We start from the raw sequence: 19,935 nt of genomic DNA, 5'->3' as shown, positions 1-19,935 counted from the left end.
CTTAAAATATCCTGAGAGTACAGTATGTGCATTAACTGTTGTCTCAGTAAACCTGTAAAGGCAGAAAAAAGTTATACAATCTGTCAACAAAGAATTATTTTTGTATATTTTTCAATATTAAGTTAAACCAACTCCCTCCTGGAGATGCTAAAATCTTCCTTTAACCAATCCGATTAATCCAAAATGAGTTAAATCCAAAGTGAATTGAAACTATATTTGTAAAAGCTGATTAACCCCCGATTCAAGGGTCATTTTAGTGTACAATTCTGCTTAATTTAAGCTACTATGTATGCTTTTCCTGCAACTGACTCTGAATATTTGAAATTCTGACACACATTTTAACTCTGTGTGTATACTCTTAGTATCTTTATGGTTTCAATTATATATTACTTGCTTCCTATCAGGGCTTACTTGAAATATTCATATAATGTAAAATACCCATTATTTAAACACATATAAGCTTTGTGTTAATCAGCTTTGAATGCTATAACAGAGCAGCTTTGGCTCCATAACAATTAAAGCACATTTCTTAGTTGTCAATGAGGTCATTTTTTGATTGGATTTTAGAGGCTGAACATTTCCTGGTTGCAGTGAAGCTTCTATTTTTACTTTGTATGAACACATGAAGCCATTTCCTACATTCTGACTATGCTCTTTGTTGTTCAGTGCCCAGGTATTCCTAGATCGTAATGAAGTTTGTTGCAAGCAAATTCCCGATGCAATGATATAATAAAGACATTTTTTGAATTAGCATTTACATTTTGAGAACTTTTGAGAAACAGTTACACTTGGATTAGGAATTTGATTCTTATAGACACAAATAATTTCTAAATGGCATAATAATTATTTTTTATAGTGTTTTTTAATGTCTTCTGTTTTCGGCTGTGTGAGAACGGTCTGATCGCCATTTCATTAGACAGGACATACATTTTGTGTTGCATTGTTTAGTCACACATGGTGACATTTGAGAAGTAATATGCTCCTGTACATGCCGCACAGCTCATGCAGGGCAGATAAAGATGATGGAAGACCACTATGATGATTATCACTTTAACACACACACACACACACACACACACACACACACACACACACACACACACACCACAGTGCCACATCTGATTGCACAGGGAGAAACGCTCCACAGTGTGCCTGTGGTCCCACTCCCAGTGGAACAATGCACTTATTCCTATCAGTTTTTAGGTCAGAGGACTTGAGGAAAAGGAAAGGCGTGACACAATTAAGTAAGGCAAACGCTCCACTATATAAGAGCATAATGATGAGATGTATTATATGAATCCAGGATGTGGTTAACGTCATGCTGTGCATTGTGAATATTTCAAAATGGATTAAGTTGAGAGAATAATTTAGAGATGATCTTACCTGCTGAGGCTCTCGTGGTGTAGTCTGTTTGACTCGCCTGCTGGATGCCGTGGTGGTGGTGATCTCCATGATAGACGTGGACGTCTCCGAGCGATTGGCTGTGGTGCTCGACTGCGGCGTGATAGAGGAGGGTGACTCCCCCACAAGCCGCACGCTGCCCTGGATCCTAATGTTGGGATCCCCCTCTGCAGCCATGTTGAACACCTTCAAGCCATTATAGTAGAGGCCCGAAAGCTGTCCCTGAAAGGATCGACTCCGGTCTCGCTCCCAGCCCCCAATCTGTATAGTGGTTTGGCTGTTGAAGATTGTAAGCTGCCGCCCTGTGGGAAAACAATGTTACATATATACAAGAATGTTGGTCTGTGGACTCAGCCACTTTTACTGAACAGGAAAAAAAAAAGACAGAGACACAGATTATTTGCCCAGTGGCTAATGAGACCAATAAATTACAGGTTGTAGAGGCAAACCCTGGTAATTTATTGCAGTAAAAATGATGAGATGCCTATGAAAAAAAAAAAAAAAAGTCAAATAAAAAAAGGATTTAGTAAATCAATGCAGCTTTGCTAAAAGGGCAGTCTAATCTAAAATAACAAGAAACAAGATTAATCATAAGTAGTAATGTTATGGGAATGCAATAGAGTTAACTACACAAAGATAGCATTATATTGAAAGTAACATAAAAAAAAAACATTTGTCTAACAGAAGCTAAAAACATATTTCAATAGACTTTGTTTATGCTATTCTGGATTCTTCTGTCAAATTGTAGGAGTTACAAACTTGGTATAAAGCAAGCATGAAAAAAAGAAGCCTAAAATGGTTAGAGGCTGTGAGAATTGGACTTTTCTTGTGTGCAATCTCACAGGATGCAGGACACACTTCAGGAAATTTGAAACTATTCATCCTTTTAGCAAAAGCAACCAAGGAAAATAATACTTAGAACGGATATGGTTGGGCACATGGAAAACCCAAAAACATTTTATGACAGCACTTTCATAACGCAAAACAGAAAACAAAAAACAAAAAGAAACATAAAAAATGATAGGGCTTATTTCACATTTTAAGTAAAAAATATGAATTTGTTATTGAACTATAAAAAACAAAGCATGCACTCAGTTTGTTTTATATTACAGTTCCTTGGTCTAATGCCCTATACATATTTACAATGTCTGTTAAAGGGACTCAGAATTCTGATGCCAATTCATATTGCACTCTATTTATCAGCTAGCAGTTTAATCACAACAGATCAAATGACACCAAGTACTGTACTGTACATGTTTCAAAAGTGTTTCAAATAACACTTAGCAACTAATGAATGATTAAACAAGAACTTTTAAATTTATCATTTAGATGTTTACAGTAATTTATAGACATTTTAACAATGCTGATATTACTTCAGTAAGTGTATTTAAATTCATATTTACAGTCCCTTTAACCTTAAGTTGACAATAAACACGTATTAAAACAGCTGACATCTATAAAATAAATACATTATTATGAAAAGTATGAAACACTACTGACTAAATTTAACTCTTCAAATCATTTAGTTTTTAAAGTTTTACTGAACATTTATTTTTTAGGTTTATTATTTACAAAATAGTGCTACAACTTGGTTATGATCAAATTATTTTATTTAAAATTTTAATCAGTGATTTTACCTTTGTCGAGTAGCCATTCGTCAACTACTCGACCAAGTCGGTATGGGATTCGCTGTCTAGCAATCGCCAGGCGTTCGTTATCATTGTTGCCTTTAAAGTTTAAAGAGACATTTCAGTGGTTACAATCTGTAAGGTCAAAGGTTAAATGTTCATACTTAATGCTGGAGCTATACAACTGCACAACGTTTTTATAATTTAAAAAGTTTTGTATATTTAAAAAAACAATATTTACTAAAAACATTATTTGAACAACTCATTTCACTCCTTTTATTTTATTTTAGCCAACAAATTAGGCCTATATTAATTGAAAATAAGTGGACTAGCACGCAAACGTTTCATCTAGGTTAATAGAGCTATGTTATCAACCAACCCATATTACAAATGTATACATTTCCATTGCAAAATCTTTACCCAAATCTTTTCCATGCCATTAGTCTTTCCCCTCTATATCTTTTTAACTGGCTTTTAAACTAGTTATATACATTTTCAAAAATAACATCATTTAAATGTATTGTTGAATCAACCGTTTATGGTTTAAAGGACAATTTAACGTAAACATATTACAAATGCCCACCCCATTTATAAATAGCCTAATTGACAAGAAATAATAAGCTAATCGCAATACAACAATTAACACAGTATACATTCAGAGCATCTGGTCAGAGAAAAGTCAGAAGACAATGTCAAAGTAGGTACATACACTGTAACATCTTTAATAAAATGGCTTTGACAAAAGCTATAAGTCATAGAGAAGGAAAAGTCATGAATTTGACTGTCTAAATATTGCACATTGATGACACCGAAGTCAGTGGAAAAGTAGTTTTCCAAAAGTATTCAGAGAATAAGCCAAAAAAAAGTGTCAGGAGACAGAAAGAGCAACTACAGAAAAACTTCACTCCAAGATTGGCGGGGCACTTCAGCATTAATGAGGGCAAACTCTGCATCACCCTTTGTCAAGGCCAATAACCTCTCCAGAACAGAAGACTTTCAGTAAAGTGGCACTGTCTCGGAGTGCTTTTCCCCTGGTATTGTCTGCAGAGATTGAATTCAGTCAGCACCATTCTTCGGCAGATTGACAATGTTTGTCCCATCAACTATATTAATTCAGTTCTTGCAGATAAAAGATCCGGTAGCTAACAATGATTCAGTGGAGAATAGCTTCGGAGGGGAAAGAGTCACAGAGAAATGAAGGAAAGGAGGTAACCTTGTAACAGATGCATAGTTGGTCTGATGAAAGGTCTTAGAGGTAAGAAGACGCATAAAAAGACATTTTTTAATCGCATCAGCTTGAATTACTGTAGAGGATCAGCTACCAGAAAAGGGTTTAAAGCTTTTCTATACAGCTCATGGAATTTGGCTGCAGCTGATTGTGCCCAGTTGGAACACAAAGGCTTGTGAAGGAGATTTAGTGGAACACTTCTTCCTCAACATTGACAGACAGTTCAGAAATTCTGCATTACAACAAAACCACCCACAAACACTGTGTATGTTATTTGATGTCAATCTCTAAATGCAATTTAGTGAGCCACATTTCTAAAACAATGTCCAGTTATCTGATGTGATACTGCACATTCAGGACATATACTTAGTATACCATATTTCTATACCTTTCCCCCCCCATTAATCATGGAGCACCTTCTTGCTAAACAGAGTGCAACCAATTTATGTTGAAGGTGACATCCATATGCAGAAATGTCATCTTCAACATAAATTGGTCACAAGTTTACATGTAAGTGTATTCATGCTTATGCTGAATCATGATGGACTGATGTTACAAGGACAAGATTGGCAACATTCTATATCTTTGAAATTGTCAACAAATCCCATGAAAAGACCAAAAACAATGTGTTAGTCCACTCTACTCAGGCTGAGTCCCAAAACGTAAATCTTTAAGAACGGGTTACAATTATAGAAAAGGCTTAATGATTTCCTCAAAAAGCTGGCCACTGTAGTTTTTAGTAAATGTCACTCAATCATGAGAAAATAGTACATTTGTTGGAGACTGTTTTTAGTTTGGTGCTCTGGTGAGTTTTCTTTTGTGATTAACAATTTTGTATTTATTTTAACATACAAAACATACAATTTGCAACATGAACATATCCAAACCTCCCGTCACCACCCACCCACACAAAAAATAAAGAAAAGATGACACAGTAACTACAAAATTCAAGACCATACAACAAAATAGTAACAAAATACACAATAAACTATAGACACTCTGGTGAGTTTAAGAACATGTCACCCAGTGCAACGGTGTAGCTCATAGATTGTGTTGTGTTTTTGGACAACAATGGAGCTCTGTGGCCCAGAGGTGTAAATTATACCAGACTGTATATACAAAGGTAATACTTGCAGAACAATGCATTGTTGTTTTTGGTAGTTTCATGGGATTTGTTAACAAAAACAACATTATTGAACATCACCAGACGTATTCCTTAAAAAAAATGGTATGGTTGCTTAGAATTCTTAGAAGTCATACGCAACTAAGAATTACTGAACAAAATATTAAATTTATTCTGTAGCTACAAAAATCACTAAGCTTCCTCCAGGTAGGTGGATGCGAAGCACACCAGCCTCCAGTTATGTAACGTCTACCATACTGCCTGCTGTTGAACGCACACTGTATTTTACCTTATGCAAGGAGCTCTGCACCACCTAATTCTTATAAGCACTGTGCATGACGGTATTACACACAAACAAAGTATTACACACAAACAAATAATAAACAAACAAGCAAGCGCACACACACAGCTGTACTTCCTTATATTTTGAATGTGTTAAATTAATGAATAATCCATGAATTGCTGTTGTCATGGAGCATTCATGGGCTTCGTTAATTCCTGTCACCTCCATTTGTCAGTCATGGGGTGTTAGTTATGTCACCTCTCCGTTTTCTGCTACTGAGACACTTAATCTCAGGAGAGGTCAGCATCAAACCGGGCTCTGGAGAACAGTTAGCTTACAGCTGTTGGGAGGACGATGAGGACACATACGTTTAGACTGAAGAAGAGCAACACTCATTTCAATGTGTTGATGAAGAGGGCAAGGAAAGTACTAAAAGACAGTGTCAGATGGGCAGGCACATACATCCACAAACACACACACACACACACACACACACACACACACACACACACACACACACACACACACACACACACACACACACACACACACACACACACACACACACACACATTTATCCTCACCACCGCTGTGCCAAAATCCTTAACTTTTGTGCAAAAACATGCTCCATTTTCAAAGACCGTAAGCGCTTTATCCTTTCGGCTCTGTACCCCGTGGCACACCAAGTCTATCCTTATACTGAGGTTAATTAAGTGTGGATATAATCAAGGTCTGATCGTGTATTGATCCCCACTATGGGACACCGGAGTGTTAAACAATGCTATCCCCTGGGCTTCGATGCAGCAGCAGAGCCCATTCATCCTGCCTGTGAGCGAAGCCTGTGACTGCTGCTCAGTGGTGATTTGGTTTGGTATGGGACAGCCTGGCTTATCTCCTCCGCCAGGCAGCAGCGATTCAGCTGAGCCGTCCCAACTGACCTGCTTTGCCCTCACTCACTTGTTTTCTTTTTATTAATAAAGTGGTCAGATAAGGTGGGAGCTTTATATCATTACAAGCCCTTGGACACTGGCCACATTAAATTAACAAATATGCAAATTCTTCCTCTGTTCATGGAGCCAGGAGAATTAAAAAAGGAGGAACCTACACAAATCTCACTAATATTTTTTATTATTCTGCTCCTTTTTCTACTCTGGCTGTAGCAGACATTGCACCATTTTTTAGGCATGCTCAGTAATGACTGCTTGCACAATGGGCTGAATAGGCTCATGGATAGAACAGAGAGGAAACCAGAGCAGATAGGACAGAGCTTTGATGGATAAAGCTAACCCTCCTCCCCTCATATCCCACAAATCAGACTCCTCACCACAAGGCGGAAAAACAGGACAGAGGTTGAGATCCACAGAGGGGGCAGGGGTGGACAGATCGAGGTAAAAAGGACAGAAAAAGAGGGAACTGAGAGCTGAACGGAGTGGAGGGAGAGCTCTGTAAGTGCACCACGCTCTGATTATAGTAAAAGAATAAGGCCAGAGACTTGTCCATTATCTTTGTGTGCAGCGAGTGTTAGGATCCGATAGGATACTGCGTCGTACCCTGCAGGCCTGGCAGCGCCATTGTGATGGTATTACTTCCATGGACAAGACTCGGGAGAAGGGGCTGATTTTTTGCTGCTGCCCAGCCTTTTGTATGCGCTGCAGAATGAAAGCGGGGCAAGAATAAAAGGAAAGAGAACCAAACTACAACAAATAGAAGGCTAGTATGTGTCTGCGTGTTTTGCATTTTTAGATACTAATAATTGTGCTAAAGACTTTTAATGGCCCATAAGTATGTAGTACGAGACTTTTTAATGAGATTACGAGGGCAGAAATATAGGCCCTGGTGAAGCAATTATTTCCTTGCTTTGAGAATGATCGCTCCCTCCCATATAATCCCCTACTCTCTGTCATTCTCACTCTCCAGCCATCATTTTTATCTTTGCTGTCTACTCTTATTATAATCACTGTTGTTCTGTGAGTGGCCTAAGAGTGGCTGAGGGCTGCTATTATGAGTGCGTTAGAGGCATACATGGATACTAATCAAACTACAGGCGAGCTGAGAGAATAATGGCTTTGTGTGCTGGGGGTGAAGGGAGGAACTGTGCAGTTATTGTGATTGGGTGTAATTAGTCTGCAACGAGCCTAATAAGGTTGCTGGACTTGGCATTGTCACTGATGCATGATCGGTGGGAATGAGATTGGTCACTTCTCCCCTGCAGCATCCATAAGAGGTGATTTGTTCCCTGACGACAACTTAACAACCAATATTAAATATACTGTGCTCTGTTTTTCATTGTCAGAGCATGAAATAGTCCAATACATTATTAACTTTCCGAGCTACTGTATGTAATTGAGCTGAGTGATAGTGTTTTATCAAGTGGCTAATTTTATATTGAGCTGAAGCTCCTCTGTGTTTCCCTCTGCAGTATTAAAACCTTCAATAAGTGACACCTATATCCCTCATCTTTAGTGTTGCACCTTTGTGTATTAAAAACAGTTGTTTTAACCGACTTCATCCAGTTTAGGAACCGCCCATCTGTATGTATCATAGGCGTCTTGGGGACTGTTTGAAGATTGAGATTGTAGCATCCAGGCATTTAACCCTGCTGTGCATTCTGCCATGTCCACAACATGTCAAAAGCCATTAGCTTCCTTTTCCACCTGAGGCAAGTAGCGAGGATTGAGTCCCAGTCATAAAAACCTCTTTCATTTGGATGAATGCACTGGTCATAGCTAAAAAGGTCACCAAACATTATGCAAAAGGGGAGACAGGTTGGATTTGTCTTCCGTTTGTCCTTCTGCCCAGTCATGTCATGCTCACAATCTAACAGATGTTTTTGATTTAGGGCTGCAGTTTTTACTCTTGTGGAGTAAATGCTACTCTTGCTTGTGCAGTAATTTTGGTGTGTTGATAAAAGCATTACCGTACAGTCATACAATAGTCACACTCCTTTAATACTCTATAGGTTTTGTCAAAGCCTTTAAGCAGTTAAAAAGTTAACCATTTCAACAACACAAGCAGTATTATTTAAATTATTCTTTAGAGCCATCATACTGCTAATCTTGAAATTCTACAGAATCATACCAGTGTTGCTGAGTTGTTGTTTTTTCATTTCCAACAGTAGATTGCTTCATATTTTCACCGACAAATACGACGCAGAGCTTGCATTTTCCCTAATGTGAACCTTCACTTTCCAGAGACAAAGTTGAATCAATGGACGTTAGAAGCTACCACTACACTATAAAAGAAAGTGCCAGTACAAGTATTCCAGCCATATAATATAGAACCTATGACATATATTATACTTTTGCAATTACTAAATACTTATTACACAGGCCAGTAATAAGGAAATTCATCTTCCATAGTCATGTTAACTGTGTTTATGGAAAGTGCTACACAAATGAAAATGATTATTATTAGTAGTAACACTTATGACAAAGAAAATTAATATAAATGAGTAATTGTGGTGTATGCTGTGAAAATAATGTATAAGTGCATTGTCATGGTTAAATGTAGCTGATCATCTGGTATCTAATTCTGAGTAAGCAACAGATTAAATCAGGTATTCATTTAGATTGACTGTGTTATTACAGGTTGGTCTACCCCGTCGCCTTAATTCACTCAATCTTCTGTATTGGCAGAGACATAAATATCGAACTGGCACACAATTACTTGCCACAGTAAAAGTGGTAATTTGTCTATTGATTTGACCTGACTGTGAGCACACACTGTAGGTGGATTATTTATGTATATGGGGAATATAATGCAGACATTTAGACAGGGTGAATGGTTGCCCTTTTATACAGTTTATATTTGGACTATGGGAGTGGTTAAGGGCAACCCATTTACATGGACCTGGGTTGCTTAACAGCATTAATTAATGTTTAGTGATAAACATCAGAGATGAGAAAAAAAACTCAACAACACTTGTATTATTCGTAACAACTGCTGGAAACAGAAAAATAAAAAAGCAATTAAAGCACATGCCAAGTCAACATGAAAACATCCTAACATATAAGGCTGTCATAAGGCAAGACTAGTGGGCTTGATAATCTCTTGGTCAATTTAGCGCCTTTTAGCAGTATCAGATGTAATTAAAGACAAAGTGGGTGACTCACCTGTGGGGTAGCGCTCAATGACTGGCAGGTCATCCACCTGCAGAGTGGCATTACCCCCACTCCTCGTAAACTTCACTATATGGTACTTTCCGTCATTTACAAACTTTGATGTCTCCTCAATATTAATGTCATCGGTTCCAACATTAAATACAACGGCAATGTTTCCTTTTTCCTGAAAAGAGAAGAACACAGAAAAAAAGCTTTTAGTGACATTAAACATTACGGTTATGAAATGCCCAGTGTTGATAAGGGGTAGCTGAAGGGAGGGCTTTCTAAGTTTTTTGGGGACAGTAGAGGTGTCTCTTTAGTGATTGAACGTTATTTCACGTCTTTAGACACTAGCAGGTACCATCTTCACTTTATTCTGCATCTTAATAAAGGTGTAAAGAAAATGTGTTAAGAAATGGTAATGTGTCATATCAAGTGACAGCCATTGGTTTAAAAAAAAAGTCTGGGGTGCCCTGGTAGCTCACCTGGTTGAGCATGCGCCCCATGTACTAGGGCTCAGACCTTACTGCAGCGTCATACAGTCCCTAGGTCCATATACCCATTCATAATATCTATTTATTATATAGAGAGAAAACATCTATTTTTGAAACAAAAAAACCTTGTTTTGCTTGTGTTAATGATAAAATATATATTTCAATGTACAATAATTCTGGGAAGACAAGTCACTCAAATCAGAGGATAAAGGGCAATGGTGTTACAATATAACTGCATAGATGACTTAAAAGGAATAACCATAATTGAATTATACAAACTATTTTCATGAACTCAGCTTGTATACAGCATTTATTCTGCATTAGCTAGACTGCACTTTTCATCGTTGGCAGCCAGCTTTAAGAAAGGAGCCATATGGTTATTGCGTTTTGGCCTGGAGCCCATTTTAAACAAGGGAAGGGTCCAGAGGAGGACCAGTGTTGGCAATGACATCCAACAGATTATGAACATACTGCAATTAGTGTTTTGAAACAATTAACAATTCTAATTTTTAATTTAAGTTTAATCAGAAAAGCCATTCAATTGTGCACACTTTTTTACTCTTTAAAAGACTAATGATGAAAAAAGAAAACATGAAGAAATTGTACATTACGTCATTAGTTTTTCTCTGTGTGGCGTTGATGTGGCCCTATGGTATATACCCAACCCCTATAGTATCATATATAGTAGCATATGCTCTCCTTAGCATATGCTCTCCTCGTGTATATATATATATATACACGTGTGTGTGTGTGTGTGTGTGTGTGTGTGTGTGTATAGAATGACAGCCATACTGACCACAAGTGTTGTTGTTGTTAAATGTGCCATTGCTCTTCTTAAAAACTTTAACATTTTAACAGCACAAAAAGGCATACTGTGCATTTTGTCCTTAACTGTTTTCATGACAGTTCAATAAATTATATAATTAGTGGGTAAGAGTATCCCCTTGAGATCCAGTGCTATGTACCTGTTCTGGCCTTATGTGTGATGCTGCCATCTGGTTCTTTAAAAGCGCAATCTTTTTTGGACTTCAGCCAATCATCACTCACTCACTCACACTCTCTCACACACACACACACACACACACACACACACACACACACACACACACACACACACACACACACACACACACACACACACACACACACACACACACACACACACATGTGCCTCCCATTCAAAATACTGTAGACACACCCTTATCATCAATTTAAATACCGTAAAGTAGCCTCAACGCTTGCAAAGAGGATATTACTGAATATGAGCAGTTTGTGTGAGACTGAGTCAATAAACTACAGTGAATACGGACATCATTACACTGAGAGCATAAAAACATAAGCATGGACATTACTGTAAGAGAATGTTTTAAAGGAAGGTTGAACCCAGCTTAGCCTGAGTCTCCTCAGATCCACATGCTGTGGTAATCTACTCTAATAAGCTTCTTTAACAGTAAATGATCGAAGTCTCTGAATCCTACTGCTTAATGCAGCTAAGATGAGTGCAAATGGTGGTGCAGCCTCTCTCTCTGCTTATGAGCTGCAGTGAAAGGAGCATCTGGTTGGAGGCTCAACCTACTGTAGCAGCGCAGCACTCTGCATGTCATTATCCAGTCAGCACAGCCAATACTACACTACATCTCCATCTCTCTCTGACTCTTCCATATGCACACACAGACTCTTTTCAAGTCCCCCCACACACACACAGAGAGCCCAGTTCCCCTAAAGTGCAGAATGAGTCGAGCATGCCCCAAGAGACAGAAGCTAAAGTGCAATTAAAACCATTTGTAATGTGTCACACCACGTTACCAAAACTAGGACAATTGTATGCTTTGTAATGTTATTTCAACAGATTATATAATCTGATGCATTAAAGCTACAGTACTAACACAAATGACTGACTCCTTGCAGGCATTAACACCAATCAACGAGTCCTTCCAGAAAAATGCGGAGTTTTTTTTGTGATTGTTGCGGGCAAAAATCCTTGACTATGCGGCACATTTTCTTAAAAAATGCGATGGAATATATTTATACAATTTTATGCGATGAAATTGCAGAAACTTGCAAAAATTGTGGTTTGATGAAAATGAGAAAAAAAATGTATTCCCCCAAAACCCTGCTTTTCGATGATGTTCACGTCGCGTAATTACGTCACTTCATAACGTTCCCATGGCAACAGGGAAAATGGATACTCTTGTGTGAAGTAAACCCAACAGTTTTCAACTTTCTGCTAAGATATATGTGACTTTTTTGCAACGAAATTGCAGGGATTATGAAATCATGCAAGCCCTGCATATTTAGCGCGGAAATTGACAATGTATGCGGCGAAAGTGCGGCATATTTGAAAAAATGCCGGGCCCCGCATGAATATGCGGACTTTGGCTGATTATGCACTGAATTATGCGATCGCATAATCACGTTTTTCTGGAGGGAGTGATCAACAAAAACTGAAAAGCAGATGGCTACAGAGTGCAGCTCACGTCGGATTTTTAGAACTGAATAGGGGAGAAGATGATCTGTAGACACTGGGGTTGTAGTAAAACCTTGTGTTGGCTGCAATCTTTGTCATTTTAAGAGAGTTGCCCCTCTTGAAACCCTTCAGAAAGATCCACAGAGACAGCAGCTCATCAGCAGGACTAAATGCAGCAAGAGACACCATGAGCATCTGCCATCATCAGACCTCACACCATGGCAGATTTCATACAAATTCCTTGCATATACAGTGAATATAACATGAGACTAGAATCTGATATTCCAATAGGGAACTTTCTTTCAAGGACTACCGCACACTGAACACATTAATTCAGAACTTTTAAGTGCCATTGCTCTTGGAAAAAAAGACAGAAGAGACAGAAAAAAAGGTTTAGTGGAGGGACTAACCCAATTAAAATCCTGCTTTTAATAGCCTCCTTCAATTGACTTTTAATGTTCCCCATGGTCTCGTTAATAAATTTACTGCATTTAGTCACAAACTGCCAACTCAAATTTCCATAGCATAAAAAAAAAACCTACTTCTCACTTCTCTACTTTCACAGTCTTGAAAGAGATGAAGAGGTAGATGAAAGGGGGGGACATACAAAGGACAAAACTCAAACCATCAGATTTACGGAGTCAGATATCAGATGAAAGATAAGAGCTAAATCTTCAGGTTGAGAAAAAAAATACATTTTTGTCATGCTTTGAGACCATGTTTCTCCCAGATTAATGTGATTAACTTTGTTAACTATTAACTATTTGTTTCTAAATAATAATCCAATACATTTTAGCATTTCCTGAAATTCGATCTACTTAGACAAGTAGTTTCTCGGTTAGTTCAGCACTGAGAGGAGCCTAATCCTGGAGCTCTAATAGGGTGCAGGCTTATGTCACAGAGTGATTGATAGATGCTTACATAAACCCAGCCCATTACACCCTGTACAATTTTAGGGCTGCTCACTTGGTAAGTGCTGCTCCCCACAGGGCTGCCCCCCTGGGAACATACTGTACAGTGCACACATACCGCACCCAAAGAACTCAGCCCTGCCTGACACTCTGCACGCTGCCTTGATTAATTGCTCATCAAGCTGCAATAGAGTTTAATTAACTGATGAAGTTGATCCACCATTCTCCTCTAATCTGCTCTTTTTTATGCTTCTCATCCTTGCAGCTGGAGGGTGGAGGAGCTGCCGCACTACTCAGGGTGTCAGTTTCTCGTTAAAACTTCCCATCTGCACTCATTATACAACCATAGAGATACTTGTTTTACTAGCTTTAAATCCGCAAAATAGCCTCTGCAGACAAGATTTGGGAAATTATTAATAGCACTGAGGAACAACATTTTTTTCTTCCAATCATGTCAACAAAACCATGTCTGAACAAATATGGGTTAAATGCTTCATATCATTCAAGCAAATTCCCTTAATGATAAATTAGGTTGTAAAATTCTGATAAAACTTAGAACCTCTTCATAACAGTGGTCCCATTAATAATAAATCCATTACTAAATAAATCATTTTGTGTTTATGTTTTATGTTTCCATTAATAAGTAAATCATTTTATGTTTATGTTTTTGTTAGAAGGATATGGTAAGTTGTTTATTATCTGCTAGAGGCTCAAACAAACCAAGTGCAAAACAGAAACAGTGAGTTAAAAGGATCCCCACGCTTGGAATGGTTCACTGAAGCGAGCATATTTCCCATGCCCACGTAAGGACGACGCAAAAAAGAAGAAAGGAAGTGAGAAGTGGTATTTAAGGATGGTGCCGAACCTCCTCTCCAATATCTACAAAAATGAACACCACGGTGTAGGCTGTTGTGTTTTACTTGTTTACTAGTCATTCATGTTGACAACCATTGTGCACCCGTCACATTTCATATCTCACCCGTCCGACGCCACGGGACTGCAACACATCTCCCTCTAGTGCACATGTCTGAGGGATCTGTTGGCAGGTGGGAGAGCACCTCCGTCATCCCTTCAGTGTGTGTTTTGTGCGTGCGTGGTGTGTGTGTGTGGTGTGTTGAGGGGATATTACGCTCTCACTGTAGAAGCTAAATGTCTTAATGTAGCTAGGGCGAGCATACTGTACTGTTCACCTTATCTTTTAATTACTTCTGACAGTCTTCTGCTTCTCCTTTTTTAGCAAAGCTTAGTTAATGAAATTACAGACGTAATGGAATAATTAGAAGAATTTTTCCCCCCTTACAGCATGTGGTTAAAAAAAACTGTACATTATGCCATAATCCATCTATACACCTGCAATTATGTGAATGCAATTACTCTGACATAATTTTTAGAGTGTAGTGAATTCTTAACAAACCTTGAGGCAGTATACTGTACAAGCACTAGTGTACTATGGGGTTGCAGAAAATGAAATTTCAGCCTCATAAGAGCACCGTATGATACATTAACTCTCTAATAACACGAACAATTTAATGATGTTATAAACTGTGACAAAACTTCAGTATACTGTCTCTATGGTAAACTAATGTGACCTGTCTATTCAATTTTATTTCATACTTATACATAAGTAAAAAATAAAAGCTCAAACTCCATTTACCATATACAATACAAATTATATATACATGTAGTACAACCTTATAGTACTTACACATACTGTGTCACAAAATATCACCTCATCTCAAAATGGACAAATACAAGTCTAAAAAATATAATGTTCTGCTTTTGGAAACATCTTTAATAACATCAATATATTCCTCTCTATCTGTTGCAATCTGTTCATACAGTACACTTTTACATACGATTTCTTAGCACTGTCTGACATTTGGGTGCTATCACTAGAGCTGTAACAATTCCAAATGTTGCTGTACAATTAATTATCTCAGAAATAATTGCGATTAACAGTCAAATTTGAAATTTATGTATTACTTTCTCAAACAAATAACAGTTTTAAATGAATTCCAGGATACATCTTTTGGTTATATGCTCAGGCGATAAGTTCATTCAGGAAGACTTCTGTGCTTCACATTTCTCTCACTCCCATCTCCTCATCAGCTGCATTGTCACCAGCTGAATGTGGGTGTTTACTCTTTCAGTTAAACCAACCAGATTTTGCCACAATCTCTGTGAGCTATAGCGTTATTGCATTCAAAATGTATATCTGTTCTACTCTCTGCTGCTGTCAAGCTGTTATTTCAGGCAAAAACGCTGCACCCCTCCTCCACCCCATTCACCTCCAGTTCTCATCATTCCCAGCACCCAGGCTTCCTCGATCCTCAGGAGCCCCGCTTCCCATCACATCACATCCAGATCTTAAGGCTCTTCCTTTATCCCTTCATCACCTCCACCAGTGTGTAGACTGGATGTTCCTAGATTTCCACGGTCTCTATACTCCTTATAATTTAACATTGCGATGGACTCTAACATATCAACCTATCATGCACCATGTTCATTAAACTTATTTTACTCTTAAATTAGGTCTCTCCTGATTGAAATCACTGTTGTGTGACCCAGATAATGTAATAACACAGCCTATGAAGTCAACCACGCCTCTTTATTATCATAAATGAACATAACATTTACAATCATACAGTAATATATAGTCCTCCGGAAAAAAAGGTGGGGGGTGGTGATGGTGGCAGATTTCGGGCCAGAAACACAAGCAAGGGAACACTTGGAGGCAACTGTAAGTAAAACTATGTCCATGGATTCCGAGCTGCGTGTTAGTCAACTTTTAAAATATGTTCTAAAACGTGAAGTTGTTTCAAAAAGGTTTCCCACCCCCCTCATTTCGCTATCGTTTCAGAGCATTTCCATTGTAGTGAGGTATAAGGGTGCTTGCTGGGAGCTTAACGCATTTCAAAATCAAGTCAGCCGGCTAAAGTGCCTTATTATCTGTGAAGTTGGCTTGAAATTGTTTCCATTGCTAGGAGACTCAATGAAGCAGCTTTCTGTAGGAGTGCTTCATCAAATACCTCAAGTTAATAAATCATCAAGCCAGCCGCAGCAGCGGTTGAAGAAGCGCGCTAAAGAAACAACAGGAGACACACTTCTATTGTAAAATGGGAAAAAATATAACAAAAATTATGCTTACGAATAATGCAGCAGCACCTTCTTTCTAAGATGTAGCAAGAACACATACATAACCACCATGTGTTTATACACTGGGGGAATGATTGCAACACAAATACAATTTTCTACTCATTAGTGGTACAATAGTACTGGAGTTCAGAAGTTTACATTTAGTTGAAAAAGACATGAGTCCCTGCAATGGGAGCTGGACAGTGGCACTTTTGAAAAGGCACTGCCTGTCTTTTCCTGAAATGACATTTGCTGTCTGTCTATGCTCTTCTCTTGCGCCGTCTTTGGCCCACCTGTGACACATTCCATCAAGGGAGGTCAACAGATATCTGAAATTTTGTTCTCTCTCGCGCAAAGAAATCAATTCAGGTTTCAGGTGATTCTCCTGTCTGTCCACTTGTGACAGCTGGCGTGCAATCGGGTGAGATGACCTTCATCGCTGTCCTCTCTGCCAGGACTTCCTGAGTCCCCACTGAGCACAGTCAGAGACCAGCTCACTTCATCTGTGCGTTTCACACAGCACAGCTTTCTGGCTAAATAAGATCAAATATAAGCACATGTGCGTTTGGGGAGAAGAGGGATAGTGCAATCACCTTAGTAAGAAATGGAAAAAGCTCAGAAGTGGGGACATAGGCTATGCTTGAAGGCAGGGGACATATGCTATGACTGACCCTTACTCCTCAGAATGACTCACCATGACAAGGATACACATCATGAAAAACATTTTGTTGTGTCTACTTAGATTAGCTCTAGTTTAAGAAAACAAACAGATGACTAAGTCCTGCATGTCAATATGAAGCAGAATTTATACTCTAGATTTAAGTGAAATGTTGTTGAAATGACAGCGTCATGCAGATGTTCTGCAGTCTCAAAATCTTACACAGAGAGCTTTAGAAAAGGTGTTCATATTTTGAAGGTTTTCACTGAGCCAGGTTTCATGGTATGAGATCGTTTCTCATAAACATGCAATCACTTTTTGTCCCACTGAGATCTGTTCCAGTGTTTTTTGTCACTGTATGTGCTCCTCATGTAATTATGTGACAGGTTTGCTAATCTCGTGAAAAGGTGTCACACACATTTTACCCCAGTAATGCAGAAACACAATCTTAACACAGCTAAATTATGTCACATTTCCATAATTTGGCATTGTGTTTTTGATTTATAATTGTGTAATTATATGGGTGACTGATATAACAATGAATTAAAAAAAACAGAAAATGTGTCATCTCGACTGGCATACACGATTCATCTATGTATTTGAGCTCACAGCTTTGTAAATATGAGCACAATAGAGTGTAACAGGGTACAGCCAATGACTAGTTTCTTGGAGAGTAGACATTCATTCTGACTATAAACTGACATAAAAAATGTAAACTGTTCTCAGTTTTCTCATAGTGCCACTATTGGCTCAGTTTGAGATATAAAACCCAGCTGGAACTGATGCAACCAGCAAAGCTCTAGTCTTTCCTTATGACGCGTCAGTCATAGTGGTGGACTAAAATAAATGGACTCACAGTATGAAGTGACGAGGTTGCATAAGGGACACATTAGCTTGGCATCATTACAACATGAAGATCTGTTGGTGTTATGACAGTGGATGTTCACGGTTCATGCAATTTAGTTGTACTGAGTTAAAAAACAACAAACAAACTCATTCAGTTTTGGATTGAAAACAACAATCCATGGTCACTGCTTACGTTGTAGGCAATGACAACTAATTTAGCTGAATATTGTAAAAGATCTTGATGAAGTGAGTGAAAAACAATGCTTCATGACAAAATTCCTCTTTACTTACAAATAAGAAACTTGAAATCTGAAATCAATTTCACATCTGTGGTCTCTCTTTAATAAACAGAAGTCTTTATATATATATATATATATATATATATATATATATATATATATATATATATATAAAGAAGAATTTTGGAAATTCCCTTCTCATTCAATGCGTTTCTTTTTATTTTCATTGAAGTTTCATCTAGTCTCATATGAACATAATATGGTATATGAATTATGTACTTAAAAAGTGTGAATATGATGTCTTATATTTTAGATTCTTCAAAGTAGCCATCCTTTGCTTTTTTATTAATAAGGGAAGAAATTCCACTAATTAACCCTGACAAAGCACACCTGTGAAGTGAACACCAAGGGTTTGCAGAGTTATCAAAACGAGCAAAGGGTGGCTACTTTGAAGAATCTAAAATATAAGACATGTTTTCAGTTATTTCACACTTTTTTTAAGTACATAATTCCATATGTGTTCATTCATAGTTTTGATGCCTTCAGTGATAATCTACAATGTAAATAGTCATGAAAATAAAGAAACACATTGAATGAGAAGGTGTGTCCAAACTTTTGGCCTGTACTGTATACATATAAAAAGATTATTGTTGGAAAGCTCTGTTTCATTTCTGTACTGTAGCTCATAAGAGAAGTGTCACAAATACAGGGATGTAGAGGCCTAGAAAAATATTCGAGGTATTGTTTTCTGCTATCATTTCGGTTATTAATGGTTGTAGCGGACAACTTTTTCATTAGATTGTGGATCAAGTTTGCAACTTTGCCTTCTCGCAATATGTTGAACCAGATAGAGCAATTTATAAAGGGCTAAATCTCTATAGTAGTGCATCACAATCAAATGCCCAAAAATTTACAACTATGGATTTAAATCCTTATGCATCAACCTGTTAGCACTCAGGGCTAACTCAAACACCTCTGTGTACCTCCTGCAGCTGCTTCACAGTAAAAGTCTTTCCTTCTTTATACCTTGCTTTCATCAGGTTTAGGGCAGCTGGAGGGCTTTTGCTATTAAGACATTCCAGGCCCATTGCATACTGTATGCAGACATACTGTATTTTGTTTATTGCTCAGTACAAGCTTTATTCTACATTTGTTCATGTTTTTTTGTTGTTTGAGGATCCATTAAAACTATTGCATGAGAGAAATGAAAATGACTGCTCTTTGCAACAAATTCATATGGGAAAGGACAATACAACAATGATATATGAAATAGTGCAGCACTAGTAGTGTTTCTACCACAAGCAAGAAAGTCATCAGAATAAAATGCAGCTCTGTCGTACACAGATACTGTACACTACATAGCCACCCAGCACATATAGCAATGCTGTTATGGCTCTATAATCTGCTGTGCATTTTTATCCA

General features: G+C 38.0%; 1 protein-coding gene across 42 annotated transcripts in view; it reads right to left on the bottom strand.

Annotated features, from left to right (window-relative positions):
- Positions 1-19,935, bottom strand: part of LOC120547712 (neurexin-1a) — a 265,714-nt gene that overhangs the window by 34,601 nt on the left and 211,178 nt on the right. For 32 of the 42 annotated variants that reach the window (XM_039783274.1, XM_039783276.1, XM_039783275.1 and 29 more), the window contains 3 exons: positions 9,776-9,947; positions 3,039-3,128; positions 1,384-1,703 (listed from right to left, as the gene is read on the bottom strand). In XM_039783274.1, the coding sequence (XP_039639208.1) occupies positions 1,384-1,703; positions 3,039-3,128; positions 9,776-9,947 (582 nt within the window). The remainder of the gene's footprint in view (positions 1-1,383; positions 1,704-3,038; positions 3,129-9,775; positions 9,948-19,935) is intronic. The other 10 variants (XM_039783298.1, XM_039783304.1, XM_039783305.1 and 7 more) reach the window with 1 other exon arrangement.

Source organism: Perca fluviatilis, chromosome 19, assembly GCF_010015445.1.
Source record: "Perca fluviatilis chromosome 19, GENO_Pfluv_1.0, whole genome shotgun sequence".
NCBI classification, from domain to species: domain Eukaryota; kingdom Metazoa; phylum Chordata; class Actinopteri; order Perciformes; family Percidae; genus Perca; species Perca fluviatilis.
The sequence above is the reverse complement of the archived record's forward strand: the minus strand, read 5'-3'. Positions and strand labels throughout refer to the sequence as shown.